General features: G+C 21.3%; 4 protein-coding genes across 4 annotated transcripts; 2 read left to right on the top strand and 2 right to left on the bottom strand. All coding sequences in view use genetic code 6, as the record gives it.

The window, feature by feature from the left end:
• Positions 1-801: 801 nt before the first annotated feature.
• On the bottom strand, positions 802-2791 carry TTHERM_00548030 (endonuclease/exonuclease/phosphatase family protein; the record flags this gene model as incomplete). Its single annotated transcript, XM_971566.2, has 6 exons — positions 802-1080; positions 1170-1385; positions 1489-1590; positions 1655-1834; positions 1977-2575; positions 2665-2791. 6 exons carry the CDS (start codon positions 2789-2791, stop codon positions 802-804), a joined length of 1503 nt encoding a protein of 500 aa, XP_976659.2.
• A 1620-nt stretch (positions 2792-4411) lies between these two features.
• On the bottom strand, positions 4412-7004 carry TTHERM_00548040 (patatin family phospholipase; the record flags this gene model as incomplete). Its single annotated transcript, XM_971567.2, has 4 exons — positions 4412-4894; positions 5188-5748; positions 6082-6121; positions 6247-7004. 4 exons carry the CDS (start codon positions 7002-7004, stop codon positions 4412-4414), a joined length of 1842 nt encoding a protein of 613 aa, XP_976660.2.
• Positions 7005-9077: 2073 nt separating this feature from the next.
• On the top strand, positions 9078-13034 carry TTHERM_00548050 (cyclic nucleotide-binding domain protein; the record flags this gene model as incomplete). The annotated part of the gene is made up of 12 exons (XM_971568.2): positions 9078-9506; positions 9824-9850; positions 9907-9956; positions 10247-10336; positions 10593-10682; positions 10925-11035; positions 11299-11388; positions 11591-11680; positions 12064-12153; positions 12248-12337; positions 12564-12653; positions 12926-13034. The coding sequence occupies 12 exons, from the start codon at positions 9078-9080 to the stop codon at positions 13032-13034; spliced, it is 1356 nt and encodes a 451-aa protein (XP_976661.2).
• Positions 13035-14978: 1944 nt separating this feature from the next.
• Positions 14979-20767, top strand: TTHERM_00548090 (hypothetical protein; the record flags this gene model as incomplete). The annotated part of the gene is made up of 12 exons (XM_971572.2): positions 14979-15441; positions 15815-15841; positions 15898-15947; positions 16459-16548; positions 16810-16935; positions 17202-17291; positions 17467-17556; positions 17833-17922; positions 18183-18272; positions 18535-18624; positions 18872-18961; positions 19240-20767. The coding sequence occupies exons 1-12, from the start codon at positions 15043-15045 to the stop codon at positions 20765-20767; spliced, it is 2760 nt and encodes a 919-aa protein (XP_976665.2). The 5' UTR covers positions 14979-15042.
• Positions 20768-20940: the final 173 nt, after the last annotated feature.

The raw sequence follows: 20940 nt of genomic DNA, 5'->3' as shown, positions 1-20940 counted from the left end.
CATCAATTTCAGAATTGATCAGAAAAAGAGAAGATTAAAATTCTTAATTCATTTAATAATATTCTTAAAGAAATCTGCTCTAATTTAAAAGTGTTGATTGTGTTTTTATTGAAATTTTTTCTTATCAGATAAATTACATTGACTTGAATTTAAAAATATAGAAAAAAATTCAAATTTTTAAATAAAATAAAACAAATTTTAAAAAGAAATTTGGATTTCGAAGGTAAAAATTAATTTAAAAAGAAACTCTATGCAAAACTTGTAATTTAGCACAATATCTTATAAAATATTTATTATTAATTTTAATATAAATAGTTTTTTGTGAAGTTGCTCTTTTTTACATATTTTTCGGATACATTTTTTAAATGTTAATTATTAAATGATTTATTGATTGATAGATAGATCAATCAATCAATCATTCAATTGCATGAGAATTGGTTTATTTCTAATTAGAAAAAATTTTTAATTCAGGATATTTCTTTAATTAAAAGCAAATTAAGAAAAAAGGCTTAGTAATCTCTAATTATAAGGTAGTTAAGATAGATTTATTGATAATTATCACTTGTCAATAATTTGTAGTAAAAATATGTGGAAACTTGTTCTATTTCAAAACGAAATTTCAGCAAATAAAGAGTATAAGAAAATAGTAGTATTGTTAGATTGATTATATTTATTATATATGCTTTATTTAGTTGTTTATTATTATTTTTGTATATTTATTTAGTTTATTAGTTTTAGCTTTAATTCAAACTTCATTATGATTTATAAATGATCTCATTGAAAACAATTTTAATTACTCATTCATTCATTCAAACTTGCATTGTTAAAGCTGTGCTAATTTTTATTATCTATATTTTTTTTATCCTAAGAAGATATAACAGACTCTTTAAATTGGAAACTACTTTTTTAGTTTACATTTACGTATCTCAGGGTTGTGTAAACACCATAATGATCGCTTAACTATGTAAATGGTTAGTTTTTTACAAAGAATTTTTCTAAGAAAACTTATTCGTAATCAAAAACAAATCCACTTTGAGATTGCGCATTTGATTTTTTCATTTTGAATTCTTCAATATCATCCTATTTTAATTTGATAAAAATAAAATTCAAGAAACTGTCGCATTCTAATAATTATAATTTAGTAGCAAATGTATTATTTATTATCTTACTTCTTCATTTTCGTTGTTATTGTTGTTGTTGTTGTTATTTTCTTATACTTCTTTTGCTTCAATCGGAATTTTCAATTGAATAATATAGTCTAAGCATGATTTTTGGAGTAAATCCTCTTTTATTGTTAGAGCCTCTTCCATTGGTAGTTCTTATTAAGTTTCCCTATCAATGTAAGTATCGGCATAAGTAATGGGAGACTCACCTTTAAATTTTCTCTATTTGATAATTTACATATAATCAAAAATTAGTTTAAAAAAAAAAATTTTTAAATCGAAATCAAATTAAATTGATTAATTGAAAATAAATTTTTTGAATTACCCTTAATGTATCTATGAATTCTATACTTTCAAAGTCAGATAGAATGTATCTAAGGATGTCATACTCACTAAATTCTTTTGGGTTTATTTTTCTGATATATTCCTTTTATTTTTAGGTTAAACATTGTAATGTTTCTAGTAAGAAAGGTTTATTATAATTTTGTTACTTAAATATCAGGAACATCATTTAAATAATGAATAGGATAAGTTTAGGGACGAGCATTAACATTGAAATCACCACAAATCATAATAATATCACTCTCCTTTTCTCTGTGCTTTTTTACTTATTCTTTTATGAAGTCTTTTATCAAAATAAGTTGGTCTACTCTTGTGATAACTGTAGCTTTCTAATAATTTTGGAAAAGAAAAATGATGCTTAAATATATTTTGTTTATCAATTTTAGTGTAATATGAATGAAAATTAATTAATTTTATAGTATGCTTTTAATTAATTAGTTAGTATAAATATTGTTTAATATAGTCTCTTACCACATTATTTTCAGCACCTACGTAACTAGCTTGAAGATGTGTGTTAAAAAGATGAATATACGAATCGTTTGCTTAAATTTTTGTGTATAGAACACCCTTCTATGATAAATTATCTGAGAGGACTCCATATTTAAAAGGTCTGTACGACTTTTCTATGATGGGAAATCTAGAAATTGTTACTAATCCTCCATCTACCAAGTAGGAGCTAAAAAAGGAAGGAGAAGGTGATGTTGCATGATAGAAGAATCCTTGTTTCATAGCATTGAATATAATTTTGTGTTTGCGTTGGTTGAGAAAACCAAACAATTCCTAAAGACAAACAATATCAAAGTCACTTATTGAATTGAGAAAAAGCTTAGTTCTCTCATTTTTGTAGTCGTCTTTATTGTTCTTGATTGGTGGAGGTCTTAGAAAGATGTTATAAGTGAGAACACGAACAGACCTAATTCCTTAGCTTAAATAATTAGAGATAACGTTGTTCTTTGGTGATGAATTTTATTTTATAACTTAGATTTTTTGCATTGGCAATCTGTCTCCAATTTCAAAATTCGAGCTATTTAAAGTATTGTTTATTTTATCAATATTGTTTGAGCTCGTTGCTTTTTGTTTTTTCAATAAAAAAGGATTAAAAATAATGTTATCTCAAATTTACTATGTCATTTCAGTGAAAAATATAATATGGATTTACAAATATTTTGCTACGATCTTTCAGGTGAATTTTCCTTATTTGATCTTTGTTCCTTCTAACCTTATTTAGGCATTTGTGATTCAATATCGCCAGATTTTTGGTTGGATTTAAAATCTTATGTCTTCATTTTATGAACTCACTAACTACTTTTATTTAGCTTTTTATGATTTTTTTTTTTTTAATGAAGCAAAAGCGTTTATTGTCTTGTATAAATGCAGTATCAGATTAATATTCAACAGTGGATTCTATCTGGTAAAAGCTAATTGTTTGCTGCCAATAGATTTTGAAAATAGCTTAGAAAGAAGAGGTTTGTTTCTCTAATAAAATAAGGAAATGTTAAGATTAATTTTTTACTTTTAATTTTTTACCAATTTAACTTTTTTAAAGAATTGATAAATAAGTAAAAATTGTACTAATCCTTTTAGTTTACGATTGCTTTTTTCACTTACTTATTATTAAAAATATTATTAAAGCAACAAAAAGATAAATAAAAATTTGTTACCAAGAGATTGAGATTTTCACTTTCTTTTTTTCATTTACATAGTCTTTTTGATAACTAGCTCATTTATATTATGTGTAATATTCACGACAGAGAGATAAAATTACATTAGCAAATCTCTAATCATCATTTTAAATGACTGGTATCACAAAATATTTATTTATTTATAGCAAGTTCTTCTTTATTATTCAAAAATAAATAAATGGCACTTTTTTTAGAACTAATCTAAATCAAAATTTTTTTTGTTATTATGAGAATTATCTATTTCTTAGCTACCTACTTATCTAAAAATTTGTTCTAACTTTTAATTTAATTCCAGCATCTATCTATCTATTTATCTATAGTTTTCAGTTCTAAAAATAATTATATTAATTCAATAAAGTTTAAAAAACAAAACAAAGAAGAAGGTTAAAATAAAAAATAAAATTTGATTAGCATTTAAATGAATGTCCCAATTTAAATCAACATAATAATTTAATCAATTAGAATATTTAAATTTTTTTAAATTAATTTTATAAAATAATTTGATTCTATCTTAATATATATTCTTAATTCTCTTAACTAATAAAAAAACTCTCTCTCGAATTGATAAATGAATTACTTTTTATGAGTCTTCCTATTAACTTAAATTTATAAATTAGAACTATTTTAGAAATGTATTATTAAATGGCATTTAATTTAATAATTAATTACTTTCAAAAAATTATTTCATAACATTTTTAAAATTACTAAAAATAAAATTTGCCTTTTATAATAAAATGAATGATTTAAAAAATATGTTCATATATATTTTAACTTTTAATTAATCATTCCCTCCTATTATTAGGGTTATTTTGTGGACTTTACTTAAAAATTCAAATTTTATGAAGTTACAAATAAACCAATAAATATCTTGAATTAAAAATAATATATTTTTATATCCTCCTTTTCAATAATAATTATTAAATTTTTTATTAATCTATTTATCAATTTTTCAGAATTTGTTTATATTTTTAAAGGGACTTTAACATCAAAGAATCGTTATTTATAAATGTTTTATCTTTTTGAAATAAAAAAATGAAGATCAACACACATACTTATTTATTCTGTTTAAAATGCAAAATGATATTTATTTAATAATAAAGTTTTTAGTAATATAATGAAATTAATTATATTTATTTATTTAGAAATAAGTAAATGACTATCAAATTGTAAGTAAAAGTAAACTTGTTAGATATAAATTATATAATTAATATTTTCTGTATCACATCACTCTTTTGAGGAGGATGAATTCTTTCTTACTAAAGCAGGTTTTACTCCTATTTTATTTAGTTTTTCAAGAACTTCTTTTGATTTAGTTCTTGGAATAATGAAAGAGAAATTTCTAACTCTTTTAGAGTCTTCATAAATGGATTTACTCTTCCCGAGGCTAATTCTTTTGTCTCTAATATCTTCTTCCTCTTCAAAGGCATCCATGAATATACTTTCATTGTCATAAGACTCATCAGGATCTTAGACTGGAATTATAGGTCCAGAATCTTCTGCTAGCTGTTGCTTTATTTTGTTGTAACCTCTTGTTAAGCTATTTTCATACCTCATGTAGGCTTTGATGTATGGAATCTTTGAGAATGTCTTTCTAGCACCTCCTAACATAAAATGCTCAAAATCATCGCTAGACTTTGGAACTTCCAATACATTTGCATAGTCACTCCATCTTGGTACAGGAGCTATTGTGATGTGGCCCACGTAAGTCTAGTATATTTGATAAAAAAGTCATTTTTAATTGTAAAAAATTTACTTATTTTATTTAATAAATATCAGTTGTAAGGAAAACAACTATGAATGAAAACAATAATTATTTTAGTTTTTATATTTAATTTGTGATTTGTTTAAAATTTATTTAAAAAAATAAAATATTTAATTTCAATTGAGATAAAAATAACTTTCAACTTTCAGCTATTTTTATTCTTTAATTAAATAAAATTAAAATCTTTTATGTTTAACTTGTAGAAAACCTTATAAAATAAAAGTAGAAAAAATAAAACCTGCAAGACTATATTAACCCATTTACTTAAAGCTCCAGGTAGAAGATCAAAGTCTGAAAGCTATTAGACTCTGTGCTTTAATTCTGAGTTAAGGAGTTTTCTAATAATGTTGAATAACTTAACGAAAGGAAGATATACAATAGGATGCTTTTCTCCTCTATCCATGAATGGTACGACCCAAGGATTTGTTTAACTGACTATAAAACTATTTACATTAAAGAATTCAGATAAGCGATGCATGGGAAGATCAGCTCCAATTGACCCATCAACAAATTTTTTCTTTTTATCAAGATAAAGTACAATCTCATCTTTCTCATTTTTGCAGAGAAGATCACTGGGTCCATAAATGTAAGGGATACCGCAGCTGCAACAAACAGCTGACCATATTATAACATTTGGAGCACTTAAATAATTCAAAACTCTGTCATTATCATGAGTACCTTGTCCTGTAACTGTAATATTCAGAATAAATCCAGTTCTATCATACGCTTCCTAAAAAGTAATATCTCCAATATTTTATCTTGTAAACTCATAAAGTACTTTAACATCAAGTAGAACTCCCTAAAATATTTATATTCATTTAAAATAAGAAACATATTCCTTTTAAATTTTTATTTCTATTTTCAGTTGCTTCATATTTTTATTGAGATGTAAGTGTAAAATAAGAAACATATTCCTTTTAAAATTTTATTTTTATTTTCCATTTATTTCTTCATATTTTTACTGAATTACAAAAATTTTAAAGAATTAAATTAATTAGAAAACAAATAAATAAATAAATTGATTGATTGATTTTTAAATAAAAATTATGATTGTAAGTAAGTTAGGAAGTAAATTGAGCTAGTAAGAGAAAAGAAAACAAAGGTAATTAAAAAAATATATTTGTTTGCATACCTCTTTGAAGAATCTCTTAAGCTTACGTATCATCTATCCTCTATTTATATAAAAAATATGTAAATGAGTTAACTAAATGTTTTTAAAAGAAAGGAGGTAATTAAAATTCAGTAGAAAATTTCTGATTTAACACAAATAATTTTTTTATAAATTTAGATTAATTACTTAGGATCTCTTTTTTAAAATGCTTGCCAGTTGATTCCATCTGTTAAGAAAAGAGAAGGCAGCTCCTCATATTTTCTGGTGCATATGAAAGCTGCTATAATACTTCCAGCAGAGCTACCGCTGATAATTCTAGGCAACAATTTTTATTCGTAGAGGGTCTTAACAACACCAACATGATACATTCCCATGAGTCCACCGCCACTTAATACTAGTGCAGTTCTCCCAACAGCATGCCTCATTTCTATGAAGAATTCCATTTTTTTTCTTACAGATAATTAAGAAGTAGAAGCGATGTACTAAATGCAAAGATCTATTTCATTTTAGAAATCTTCAATTAAATCTTTAGTTCCATTGAAGCATTCTTTATAAAGTAGAGGATCTAAGATATTTCCAATATTTCTGAAAGCATGTGATCTGAGAGTGTGGATGATCTTAAGAACATTTTTATTTAACCTATCTGATTTAAGTTAATCACGCAAATGCTAGATATATTCAAAATTATAATTTGGTGAAGTAGGATCTTTTTTCCATAAGGTTATATCTTTCAAACTATCATGTTAAATTGAATAACTGACCCATTCTTCATAGCTATCACAGTAATTCATTTTCTACTTTATCTTTCTCATCTCTTTTTGTTGATAGCGGTATTCAGAGAATTCGCTAATATGATAAGCTAAAACTTCCTTTACTATCTAAACATCCTCCACAATTTCATTTGTTATTACTTCAATAAAATGAGCAATAAGCCCAAAAACCATTTCAAATTTTATTAAAGCCCTAAATCATTAAAAAAATCATATTATAAAGCAAGCTTAGAACAATAGTGAAAAAATACTATTTTATGAAAAAATTGAGTTTGATCAGTTTAGCAACAAACTAGTAGCTTATACTAACAAGTATGCTGCAATCTAAATTTCTTTCTGCTTTTTTTTTTTACTTTACTAATATAAAAGCTCTCCTTTATCTTATTCACTTCTTATTTAATTATTTCTATTTCCTAATTAAATTTAGTTAATTTTCTTGCCAAATAAGCTGATCATTAAATTTCGTCTTTATTATGAGTTTAAGTGATATAATTTGTGACGTAATCTTGAAGATATTATAGACTACTAACTATTTATTTATTTGTATTTCCATTCAAAAAACCATTAAATGAATTTACACTTATTTTTTGTAATAAAATTAATTTATTTAAGAATTTTGTTTGTCTTATTGTTTATTAATCTATCATATTTTTTTTTAAAGTTTATTCATTTTTCTTTCAACTTTAAAGTTTAACAAATTTTTGAAAATTTAAACTTTACATTTTAGATCATTTCAAAATATAAAAATTTAATAACTTTCATTAGTTTTCTTAATTAAATTAGCAAAAATAAGAGTGATATAATTTTAATATTATTGAGTAAAAAAATGTTAAAATTTTTTAAAATTTTGTAGAAGAATGGTTGGCAAATAATCCTTTTTATATTTAAAAAATTGTAGTAAAAAAGGACATTAAAATAAAATAAAAATTATTAGAAAAAATAAATATTTACCAAATAACTAATACAATTTTTAGCAAAAAAATATTTGAAATATGAATTTGAAATGCATTAACTGAATTATTAATTTATAAAAAATAAATTAAACATTTTATTATAGTATATTTTTTAATATGCAAATTTTATTTGATAAGCTAATTAAAAAACTAACATATACTCTCTCTCAAACTTATATCTTTGAAAAGAACAAATTAATTCAGAGATATTTCTTCAATAAAACCTAAATAAGATAACTAAAGTAAAAATATTATACTTTATTCAATTAATTAAGTAAAATAAAGCAATTAATTCAACTAAAATTATTTATTTTATATGAATTAAATATGTTTAAAATTTATTAGTTTAAATATTTTTAGATATTTTTTTTTGCCTACATATTATATATTAGATTAACAATTAGCTAATATTAATACTAATTAAATTTATTTTTTTTCCAAATTTATTAATATTTTTTTTACTTATGTATGAAATAAAGTAAATATTTAGAACATTCGAGAAATATCGAAGGGAAAAAAATGAATTTGCACAAAATTTCCAATCATAATTAATTATATATTTATTCAAATTTTGCTTTTATTTATTGTAAATTTATTTTACAGCATTTAAAAGAAGAGATAAGGTATTAAATAAAAGTTTTAACTATACAAAATAAAAAAATTTTAATTCAATAAAACTAATTATAAAAGATATTTTTTCCTAAAACTAACTACATTTGTATTGTGCTTTTTTGTAAGCAATTTTTAGTAAAAAATAACTACAAAATTAAATCTTTTAAATCACAAAAGACAATAGTTTACTTTAAAATTTATTAGTTTTATTATTTTGTTTTAGCTGTAATCTAGGATAAATTAAAAAGCCAACTTATTTAAAGTATAAAAATAATAAACAAAAACATTTTTTTATGATTAATATCTTTGCACAAATGTTTTAAATAAAAATAATTTTAATCAGCAATTAATTAACAAAATCATGCAAAGAATTTCTTTGGATTACAAATTGAATAAGAAATTACAAAACTAAACAATTACTTTGAGCTATCAATTTGATTTTTGATTAAGAGTTGCAAGATATTAGCTGAAAACAAATATTTATCAGAAAACAAATACACAATTAAATAGATAGATATATCCATATAATTTAATTTAACTTATTGCTATTTAAGGAAATAAAAATTCTTTATTTGATATTTTTGATAATAAATATCCAATCAGGAAAGTCAACAGAAAGTTAATTAAAATAAATTAAAGCAATAAACATATAATTTGATTAAGAAGTACAAAAAAAAGAGAAATGTTTAAAAAATTAATGTTAAACACCTTTAATAAGGTTTCTGCCTCTAAATTTACATGTCAATTAATGAAATATCACTTCACCCAACCTAATAACCATATTAAATAGAAATAATCTAGTTTGATTGCTGCCTAAAATAAGAGTTTTAAGGTATGTGAAATCGATTATCAAGTAGATGTTATACCTAAGTAGTCAGTAACCGATACCTCCGATTAATATTGCAAAAAAACTAGTGAATACAAGGTTACTGATGAACAAAATCAAACAACAGTAAACTAAGTTGAAACAGCTAAAACAACAGCTACTGCTACTACTACTGCTAACAATAATTCTACTAATACCACAACAAATAATACAACTATAAATACTGCTTAGTTAAGCTAAGTAGAAAAAAGTGAAGTTGATGATTATACCGAATGGGGTGGCTTTGTATAAATTTCTATTTTCTATTTTTATTTAATTAAATTTAAAATTTAAGTACAATAATTACTAGAATTTTTTCAACACTTAACTACCCTTCTCTATCTAATTCCTACTATATTTTTAAGCACATGTTTAAAGTAGAAATATTAAGATTAAATAATGATTTTACACAAAATTTTTTGTGTTATTTCTTCCTAAGCAAATTTATAAATTAATATTTGATAATTTTCATAATTTATTTGTTTTTTTTTCTTCCATTTATAATTAATTAAATTTCCATAAAATGCTATTCATTATTTTTTTTAATAAAAACTATGTAAAAGATAGAATGTTATGACAAATTAGAAGAAGTAATTATAAATTTTTTATTAATATTATTTAATTTTATTTTTATAAATAAAAAAAGTTTTTAAACTCTTCACTCTAATCTCATTAGATTCTCCATATTAATCTTCGGTATATTTAATTTATAAATATTATTATCATTAATATTTTTTTGTATTTAACTTTCAATTTATTTCTATAATAATTTTTCTCATACAAATTTTCTTCTCTATTTTATTTGATATCTTTTTATTGAATTTATTTTCTTATTTTTTTATTATGTTTGTATTTTTTTTCTTCTTTTTTTGTTAGTTAAACTCATTGCTTTTACTATTAATTAATTAATTCATTTCAAATTTTATATTCATTTTTTCCTTCAAACCTACCAATTAATAAAATATTTTTATTCAACATTTAAAAAGTTACAAATTAATTGGTGATAAAGGTGCATCAGACTTAGGTTCTGCTTTAGCAAATTGCACTAATCTAACAAATTTGACACTTGAACTTTGGTAAAAACACTTTATTTTTTTTATTGTAATATTTTAATTATAAAAATGAATTTAAAACAATAAAAACTTTTAATTTATTTGATTTATTTTCTTTTTATTGTGTTTATGTTTATTGTTTTTCTTATTATTTGGTAATTTAACTCGTTTTTTTTATTTTCAACTTTACTTTTACAATCAATTAATTTCATTTTTTTTCTACATTTTTCCCTCCTAACTAACTAATTAATTATTTCTTTTTTCTTCAATATTAAAAAAGTGACAATAATATTGGTGCAGTTGGTGCATCTAGCTTAGGTTCTGCTTTAGCAAATTGCATTTATCTCACAAATTTGACACTTAGACTTAAGTAAAAGCAGTTAATTTGCTTTAGATTGTGATATTTTTAATTTTAAAAATGAGTTTAAAGCATTAAAGCTCTTTCTTTTAATTTATAAGAAAGCTTTTTATTTGAATTATTTTTCTTTTTCTTTTTTATTGTGTTTTGATTTTTTTTTTGTTTCTATGTTAATTTAAATCATTTTTTTTTTAAATTTTCTTTATATTTATTAATAACATATTTTTCTTTAATTTTTCCTTCTATCTTATTAGTAATATATTTTTTCTTGGTCTTGAAAATAAAATTGGTGCAGTTGGTGCATCAAGCTTAGGTTCTGCTTTAGCAAATTGCACTAATCTTACAAACTTGACGCTTAGCCTTGAGTAAAAACAGTTTATTTGTTTTAGATTATGATATTTTTAATTATAAAAATAATTTTAAAACATTAAAGCTCTTTCTTTTAATTTATTCGAAAGCTTTTTATTTGAATTATTTTTCTTTTTTATTGTGCTTTAATTTTTTTTTTTTTGTTAATTTAATTATTTTTTTATTTTTAACTTTTCTTTTTATTCATTAATAACGTATTTTTCTTCATTTTTTCCTTCTAACTAATTACTAATATATTTTTTCTTCAATATTTAAAAAGTGACAATCAAATTGGTGATGAAGGTGCAACCAGTTTATGTTCTACGTTAGCAAATTGCACTAATCTCACAAATGTGACACTAAGCCTTAGGTAAAACAGTTTATTTGATTTAGATTGCAATATTTTAAAAAATTTTTAAATGAAATTAAAATAATAAAGCTGTTTTAATACCATTTTTTATTTTCAACTTTTGTATTTATTATTAATTTATTCATTTCTTATTATTTCTTCTTTCTTTCGTTCTAACTGATTAAATAATTTATTATATATTTTTTCTTCAATATTTAAAAAGTGGAAATGAAATTGGTAATGAAGGTACATCAGGCTTAGGTTATGCTTTTACAAATTGCACTAATCTCTTAAATTTAACCCTTTACCTTAAGTAAAAGCAGTTAATTTTTTTGGATTGCGATATTTTTAATTTAAAAAATGAAATTAAAACAATAAATGTGTTTTAATTAATTTATTTTTTTTTTCTTTTTTATTGTGTTTATGTTTTTTCTTCTTCTAACTTTCTTTATTAATATAACTCATTTATTTAATTTTATCATATACAATTATTATTAATTGATTAATTAATTTTTTTTTTCTTCATTTTTTTCTTCTTACTATACAGATAGTTAGAATAAAGTATCTCTTGCATAAAAAATAATGGATTTTTAACAAATTTATAGTTTTTGAAATTTAAAGTCCATTACATAAGCGCGAGATACTTTATTCTAATTATCTGTATTTTTATATATTTTTTCTTCAATATTTAAAAAGTGGAAATTAAATTGGTGACATAGGTGCATTAGGCTTAGGTTCTGCTTTAGAAAATTACACTAATCTCTCAAATTTGACACTTCTCCTTGAGTAAAATGATTTAGATTGAGATATTTTTAATTTGAAAAATGAATTTAAAACATTATTAAATTAATTATATGTTTTTTCTTAAATAAATAAAAAGTGGTAATTAAATTGGTGATATAGGTGCATCAGGCTTAGGCTTTGCTTTGGCAAATTGCACTAACCTCTCAAATTTGACACTTTACCTTCAGTAAAACAGTTTATTTCTTTCGGATTGTGATATTTTTAATTATTAAAATAAATTTAAAACTTTAGAGCTCTTTTAATTTTTTTAATAGCTTTTTATTTGTCTTCATTTTCTTTTATTTTCATTTTATATATATATTAAAAAAATTAATTCATATTTTTTCTTCATTTTTCTTTTCGAACAATTAACTATTAATTAATTTTATATTTTTTCTTCAATAAATAAAAAGTGGTAATTAAATTGGTGATATAGGTGCATCAGGCTTAGGCTCTGCTTTAGCAAATTGCACTAATCTCTCGAATTTGCTACTGCATATTAGGTAAAAACAGTTAATATGTTATTTTTTTTTTAATTTTAAAAATAAATTTAAAACAATAGTTCTCCAATTTGTTTGATTTATTTTATTTTATTTTTAATTGTCTTTGTTTTTTTCTTTCTCTCTCTTGGTTTGTTAATTTAACTCATTTATATCAACATATTCATTTATTATAAATTAATTAATGTCATATTTTTTTTTCATTTTTTCTTACTTTCTTTCTTTCATTCTAACTAACCAATTAATAATATATTTTTTCTTCAATATTTAAAAAGATCGAATTAAATTGGTGCAGTTGGTGCATCAAGCTTACGTTCTGCTTTAGCAAATTGCACTAATCTCTCAAATTTGATACTTGATATTGAGGAAAAGTAGTTTATTTGATTTTTATTATGTTTATTTTTAATTATAAAAATGAATTTAAAACAGTAAAGCACATTTATTTTATTAGATTAAAATTTTTTTTTTTGTTAATTTTTTTAATATTTAAATATTTTTAGTAATTTACACTAATTTATTATAAAAGTTAAATCTGAATCAATGAATCATAATAATAATTTAAATATAAATTTATTACTGCTTTTATGTTTATCAATATGATATTTTTGTATATTAACAAATAGCTTATTAAATATAAAAAAATAAAAAATTTAGTTTTACTCAAATAAATTGGTTCACAGAAATACGTGTATATTTGATAAAATGGGTTTATATTCTACTAAGTTTGCATTCTAATTATCCTTTATATAGTGGCTCATAGTTATTATTTTAATTTTAAAGAGAAAATTTAGTATGACTTAATCTTGAAGATATTTAAGACTACTAACTATTTATTTATTTATTCATTCATTCATTCATTCATTTGAATTACTATTAAAAAAACCATTAAATGAATTTACATTTATTTTAAGCAATAAAAATTAATTTATCTAAAGATAAATTAAAAACATATTAATTTAATAAATTTGATTTGTTTTCTCAATTAAAATAAGAGTGATATAATTTTAATTCTATTGAGTAAAAAAGATGTTAAATTTAAATTTATAAAAATTTTGTAGAGGAATAGTAGGCAAATAATTCCTTTTTATATTTAAAAAATAGCAAAAAAGGACATTAAATAAAATACAAATTATTAGAAAAAATAAATATTTTCAAAATAACAAAAAAAGATATTGAAAATACAATTTTTAACAAAGAAAATATTTGAAATATGAATTAGAAATGCATTAACTAATTATTAATTTATAAATTAAAAATTTTTTGCATGCGAATTTGATAAGCTAATTAAAAAACAAACATATACTCACTCTCAAACTTTTATCTTAAAAGAACATTCATATTAATATTTGTTAAATTTATTTTAATAGATTTTCATATTTTAATTCAAAATCAACTAAAAAAATGGCAGAAAAAACAAATATAACTATTTTACTAGAATTAATTGCCTTTTTAATTTTGGATATGTTTTTCTAATGAATATTTAAGAAAATCTTATTGAGTCAATTTTTGTTAAAAAAATAAATCAATGGAATCTTTGAAAATTTGTTTTTATTTCAAATATGAATGAAATAAAGTAAATACTTAAAAATTCGAGAAATATTGAAGGAAAAAAAATGAATTTCAGCGAATTTTTATTAATAATTCAAAAATAGATAAACTCTAAATTTCAATAAAGTTCTATAAAGAAAAATAGATGTAATAAGAGTTATTGATTAATTTTTTTAAAAATAAAGAAAGATGGTTACAATATTTCCAATCATAATTATTTATATATTTATTCAAATTTTGCTTTTATTTATTTTAAATTTATAATAAAAGGTTTTAAGTATACAAAATAAAAAAATTTTAATTCAATAAAACTAATTATAAAAGATATTTTTTCCTAAAACTAACTACATTTGTATTCTATTTTTTTATAAGCAATTTTTACTAAAAAATAACTACAAAATTAAATCTTTTAAATCAAAACAGACTTAAAGTTTAAAATAATAAATAAGAACATTTTTTTATGCTTATTATCTTTGCACAAATGTTTTAAATGAATATAATTTTAATCAGCAACTAATTAAAAAAATAATGCAAAGAATTTTGTTTGGATTACGAATTGAATAAGAAATTACAAGGCAAAACAATTACTTTGAGCTATCAATTTGATTTTTTATTAAGAGTTATAAGATATCAGCAGAAAACAAATATTTATCAGAAAACAAACACACAATCAAATAGATAGAGATGTTCATATAATTTAATTTATTGCAATTCAAGAAAATAAAAAATCTTTATTTGATCTTTTTGAATATAAATATCCAATTAGGAAAGTTATAGAAAGTTAAAGAAAATAAATTAAAGTAATAAACATATATTTTGATTAATAAGTACAAAGAAAAGAGAAATGTTTAAAAAATTAATGTAAAGCACATTTAAAAAGGTTTCTGACCCTAAATTGACAAGTCAATTTATGAAATATAACTTCACCCAACCTAATAACCATATTAAATAGAAATAATCTAGTTTGATTCCTGTCTAAAATAAGAGTTTTAAAGTATGTGAAATTGATTATCAAGTAGATGATACACCTAAGTAATCAGTAGCCGATACATCCGATTAATATTGCAAGGAAACTAGTGAATAAAAGGTTATTGATGAATAAAGCCAAACGACAGTAAACTAAGTTGAAACAAAAACAGCATCTACTACTACTGCTAACACTAATTCTAGTAATATCACAACAAATAATACAACCGCAAATACAGCTTAGTTAAGCTAAGTAGAAAAAAGTAAAGTTCATGAAGTAATTAAATTTTATTAAATAAAAATAAATTATTGAGATTTATACAAGGCAACCCTATTGGGTATAAATTAAATTTTTTGCGTTGGGTCTTGGGTATAAAATTTAAGTTCAACAATTACTAGAATTTTTTCAACACTTAACTACCCATAACTAATTCCTACTATATTTTTAAGCGCGTGTTTAAAATAGAAATATTAAGATTAAATAATGATGTTACACAAACTTTTTAGTATTATCTCTTCCTAAAAGCAAATTTATAAATTCATATTTGATAATTATTACAATTTATTTGTTCTTTTTTTCCATTTATAATTAATTAATTAAATTTCCATAAAATGATATTCAATATTTTTTTATAAAAACTATGTAAAAGATTAAATACTACGAAGAATTAGAAGAAGTAATTATAAATTTTTTATTAATATTATTTAATTTTATTTTTATAAATAAAAAAAGTTTTTAAACTCTTCACTCTAATCTCATTAGGTTCTCCATATTAATCTTAGGTATATTTAATTTATAAATATTATTATCATTAATATTTATTTGTTTTAACTTTCAATTTATCTGTAAAATAATTTTCTAACAAATTTACTTCAATTTTCATTCATTTTATTTATAAAAATATTTTTTAGCTTTTTTAACTAAATTTTCACTTCCAAGTTTTAATTGTTTATTATCCATTTATTATTTTCTGTTATTTTTCTTCATTTTTGGTTTCTTACACTTTTATTTGATAAAAACAGTTTATTTATTTTGGATTGAGAAATTTTAATTTTAAAAATGAATTTAAACAATAAAGCTCTTTTAGTTTATTTGATAACTTTTTATTTATTTTATTTTCTTATTGTTTTTATTATGCTATATTTTTTCTTCTTTTTTTGTTAATTTAACTCATTTTTTGATTTTTAACTTTTGCTTTTACTATTCATTAATTAATTCATTTCATATTTTTTATTCATATTTTCATTCAAACTTACAAATTAATACAATATATTTTGTTTAATATTTAAAAAGTAACTAATTCTATGACGATAAACGTTTATAAGACTTATTTTCTGCTTTAGCAAATTGCACTAATCTTACAAATTTGACACTTAGACTTGGGTAAAACACTTTATTTTTTTGATTGTGATATTTTAATTTAAAAAATGAATTTAAAACAATAAAGGTCTTTTAATTTATTTGATTTATTTTTTTTTATTGTGTTTGTGTTTATTTTTTTTCTAACTTTTTGGTAATTTAACTCTTTTTTTTTTATTTTCAACTTTTACTTTCACTATTAATTAATTTCATATTTTTTCTTCATTTTTTTCTCCTAACTAACTAATTAATTATTTATTTATTTTTTCTTCAATATTTAAAAAGTTTATATTATGTTAGTCTTCTTGGTGAATTTGAAGCATTTCGTGGAATTGGTGCAGTTGGTATATCAAGCTTAGGTTCTGCTTTAGCAAATTGCACTAAACTCACAAATTTGACACTTGTACTTGAGTAAAAACAGTTTATTTGCTTTAGATTGTGATATTTTTAATTTTAAAAATGAATTTAAAACAATAAAATTCTTTTAATTTATTTGAAAGCTTTTTATTTGATTTATTTTTCTTTTTCTTTTTTATTGTGCTTTGATTTTTTTTTTCTTTGTTCATTAAAATCATTTTTTATTTTTAACTTTTCTTTTTATTCATTAATAATGCATTTTTCTTCATTTTTTCCTACTAACTAATTAGTAATATATTTTTTCTTCAATATATAAAAAGTGGTAATTAAATTGGTGATGAAGGTGCATCCAGTTTAGGTTCTGCTTTAGAAAAGTGCACTAATCTCACAAATTTGACACTTAGCCTTCAGTAAAAATAGTTAATTTGTTTTGGATTGTGATATTTGTAATTTTAAAAATGAATTACTAAAACAATAAAGCTGTTTTAATATCATTTTTTTATTTCCAGCTTTTGTATTTATTATTTATTATTTCATAACTGATTAAATAAATAATTATATATTTTATCTTCAATATTTATGAAGGTATAATAAAATTGGCGATTAAGGTGCATCAAGCTTAAGTTCTGCTTTTAAAAATTGCACTAATCTCTTAAATTTGTCCCTTAAACTAACGTAAAAACAGTTAATTTGTTTTAGATTAAGCTATTTTTAACTAAAAAATAAATTTAAAACTATAATGTCTTTTAATTTATTTACTTTTCTTTTTCTTTTTTATTTTTTTTATGTTTTTTTTCTTCTAACTTTCTTTTACTATAACTAGTTTATTCAATTTTATCATTTGCAACTATTATTAATTAATTCATTTCTTTTTATTTTCTACATTTTTTCCTCCTAGCTAACTAATTAATTTATTAATTAATAATATATTTTTCTTGAATATTTAAAAAGATTAAATTAAATTGGTGACATAGGTGTATTAGGCTTAGCTTCTGCTTTAGGAAATTGCATTAATCTCTCAGATTTGGAACTTATCCTTGAGTAAAAGCAGTTTATTTGTTTTAAATTGAGATATTTTTAATTTTAAAAATGAATTTAAAACAGTAAAGGTCTTTTAATTTATTTGATTTATTTGTTCTTGTGTTTGTGTATTTTTTCTTTGTTTTATATTAAAATCATTTTTTTATTTTCAACTTTAACTTTTACCCTTAATTAATTTCATATTTTTTCTTTATTTTTTCCTCCTAACTAACTAACTTATTTACTAATTAATATTATATTTTTTGTTCAATATTTAAAAGAGATAATAAAATTGGTGCAGTTGGTGCATCAGGCTTAAGTTCTGCTTTAGCAAATTGCACTAATCTCTCAAATTTGAAACTTAACCTTAAGTAAAAATAGTTTATTTGATTTAGATTATGATATATTTAATTTTAAAAACAAAATTAAAGCAATAAGCTAATTCAATTTATTTGATTTATTTTTCTTTTTCATTTTTATTTTCCTTCTGTTTTTTTTTCTTAACTTTTTTAATGAATTTAACTCATTTTTTTATTTTAAACTTTTTATTATTAATAATTTCATTTCATATTTTATCTTCATTTTTTCATTCTAGCAAATTAGTAATATATTTTATCTTCAATAAATAAAAAGTTCGAATACAATTGGTGATGAAGGTGCATCCAGTTTATGTTCTCTTTTAACAAATTGCACTAATCTCTCAAATTTGGCACTAACACTTTAGTAAAAACAGTTTATTTGTTTTGGATTGTGATATTTTTAACTTTAAAAATGAATTTAAAGCAATAAAGCTCTTTTAATATTTTATTTATTTTTCTTTTTCTTTTTATTGTTCTTGTGTTTTTTGTTTTGTATGTTATATTTACTAATTTTTTATTTTTAACTTTTGCATTTATTATAAATTAATTCATTCAAATTTTTAGCTTCTATTAACTAATTAATAATATATTTTTTGTTCAATATTTAAAAGTGATAATTAAATTGGCGCTGTTGGTGCATCAGGCATAGGCTTTGGTTTAGGGAATTGCACTAATCTCTCAAATTTGAGACTTAACCTTTAGTAAAAATAGTTTATTTATTTTTGATTGTGATTTATTTAATTATAAAAATGAATTTAAAATGAAAAAGCTCATTTAATTTATTTTATTTATTTTTTTTAACTTTTATTTTGCTTGTGTTTCTTTTTTTTTTCTTTCTTTCATTTTTTCTTTATTAATTTAATTTATTTTTTTATTTTTAACTTTTAAATTTGTTTTTAATTAATTTATTTCATATTTTTCTTCATTTTTTTACCTCTAATTAATTCATTTTTTTATTTTTTCTTCAATATTAAAAAAGTAAAAATTAAATTGGTGATGAAGGTGCATCAGACTTAGGCTCTGGTTTAGGGAATTGCACTAATCTCTCAAATGTTGATATATCCCTTAAGTAAAAACACAGAGAATTTACAATCGGAGCATTTTTAGATCAGTAAGCAGAAAAAAACCTCTCTGCCTGCTATTTTTTCGCCTTCCAAGTATTTTCCTTGGAGGGCTACTTTTTTATACTTTTTAAAAAACATTTTTAACAAATTTTTAATAAGGGATAAAAAACTGGATAAAAAACCGGATAAAAAACCGAATAAAAAACCGAATAAATAAGGTAAAAAACATAGTAGGACCAAAATTAATTTGGAATTAATACTATAAAAGATTATGAAGAATAATCTGAAAGAGAGACTAAAAAATAAAAAGCACTTAAATAAAATATGTAGGATATTTAGAAACTTTCTGGCAGAGTAGAATTTATAGAATGGATATAATAGAAAAATATTAAATTCATGATAGCTTAATTTAAATTCTTTACTAATGAGAAATTCAATCGCAAATAGGAAGCAAAGGAAATTCTCAAAAAATTATGCAAGAGTAATCATTCATTGTAATCTACATAAAAATTAGATCTCGATTTAGTATCTTAAGAAGTTGAGAATACTGAAAAAACAATAGCTGAATTAATAGATAAATTGAAAAAAGGGAAAGAAATATAAGGAGAGAAAGAATTAAATTAGGAATATACAAAATACTTTGGGTTGAAAAATAAGCTCATGTTTGAATTCATAAGTAGATATTTTGTTATGTTTGGAAAACAAATTAATTAATGCCACGATTATTTTGGTTATAGTTGCGATGAAACAAATTAATATTTGAGATAATATGTCTTTTGTCTTATAGAAAGATTATAATTTGTTTTCTGTTATTTAAACGATACAATTTAGATTGATACCAGATTTAAAGTTGCTCATGATTTTGATTAAGAAGAATTTTAAATCCCTTAGAATTGGTAGGTACAAAAAGATTATAGAAAAATATATTATCAAATAATATTCACTATAAATTTCTAAGAAGAAAAAGAAATACCTAAATAGAAATCTAATGTAGATAAATCCGTTGTAGATAAATCCGTTGTAGATGGCTCCGATGTAGAAGAATCTAAAGAATAGGTTAGCGAGGCGGAAAATATACCTACAGATTAAATTCCTGTGACAGAAATACCTATAGAGACATCTAATGTAGAGGAATCTAAAAATGATGAAAAATATGTATTTTCTTAACCAAATACTATGTGCTTACTTTTGACAGATGATCTTAAATTTAAAGAAAGTTTAGAAGATTACAAAATATAAGATCATCTTTCCAATGAACTGAAGACTATACTTTAAAATAATGATGTTGAATTTTCTCCTTTCAAAGGCAAAGAAAAAGTAGAAATAAATTCTTTATATGACAATGAAGGCAACTTAGTCATAAGATACACTACAGAAGATTTCATAATGAAACATACTGTAATAATTAGCGAATCAGCTGAAAAACAATTAAAAAAAAAATGAGAATGAAATTATGATATGCTTAAAACAGAGTTTAGATTTTAGATCTTTATCTGAATGATGAAATTTTTATATTAATCAAAAAACAAAAAAAAAAACAACAAAAAAAATAAAAAAAAAGAAAAAAAAATAAAAAAAATAAACAAAAAAAATAAAAAACTTTTAGTTTTAATTTA

The sequence above is a fragment of the Tetrahymena thermophila genome, assembly GCF_000189635.1.
Source record: "Tetrahymena thermophila SB210 genomic scaffold scf_8254823, whole genome shotgun sequence".
NCBI lineage: Eukaryota > Ciliophora > Oligohymenophorea > Hymenostomatida > Tetrahymenidae > Tetrahymena > Tetrahymena thermophila.
The sequence above is the reverse complement of the archived record's forward strand: the minus strand, read 5'-3'. Positions and strand labels throughout refer to the sequence as shown.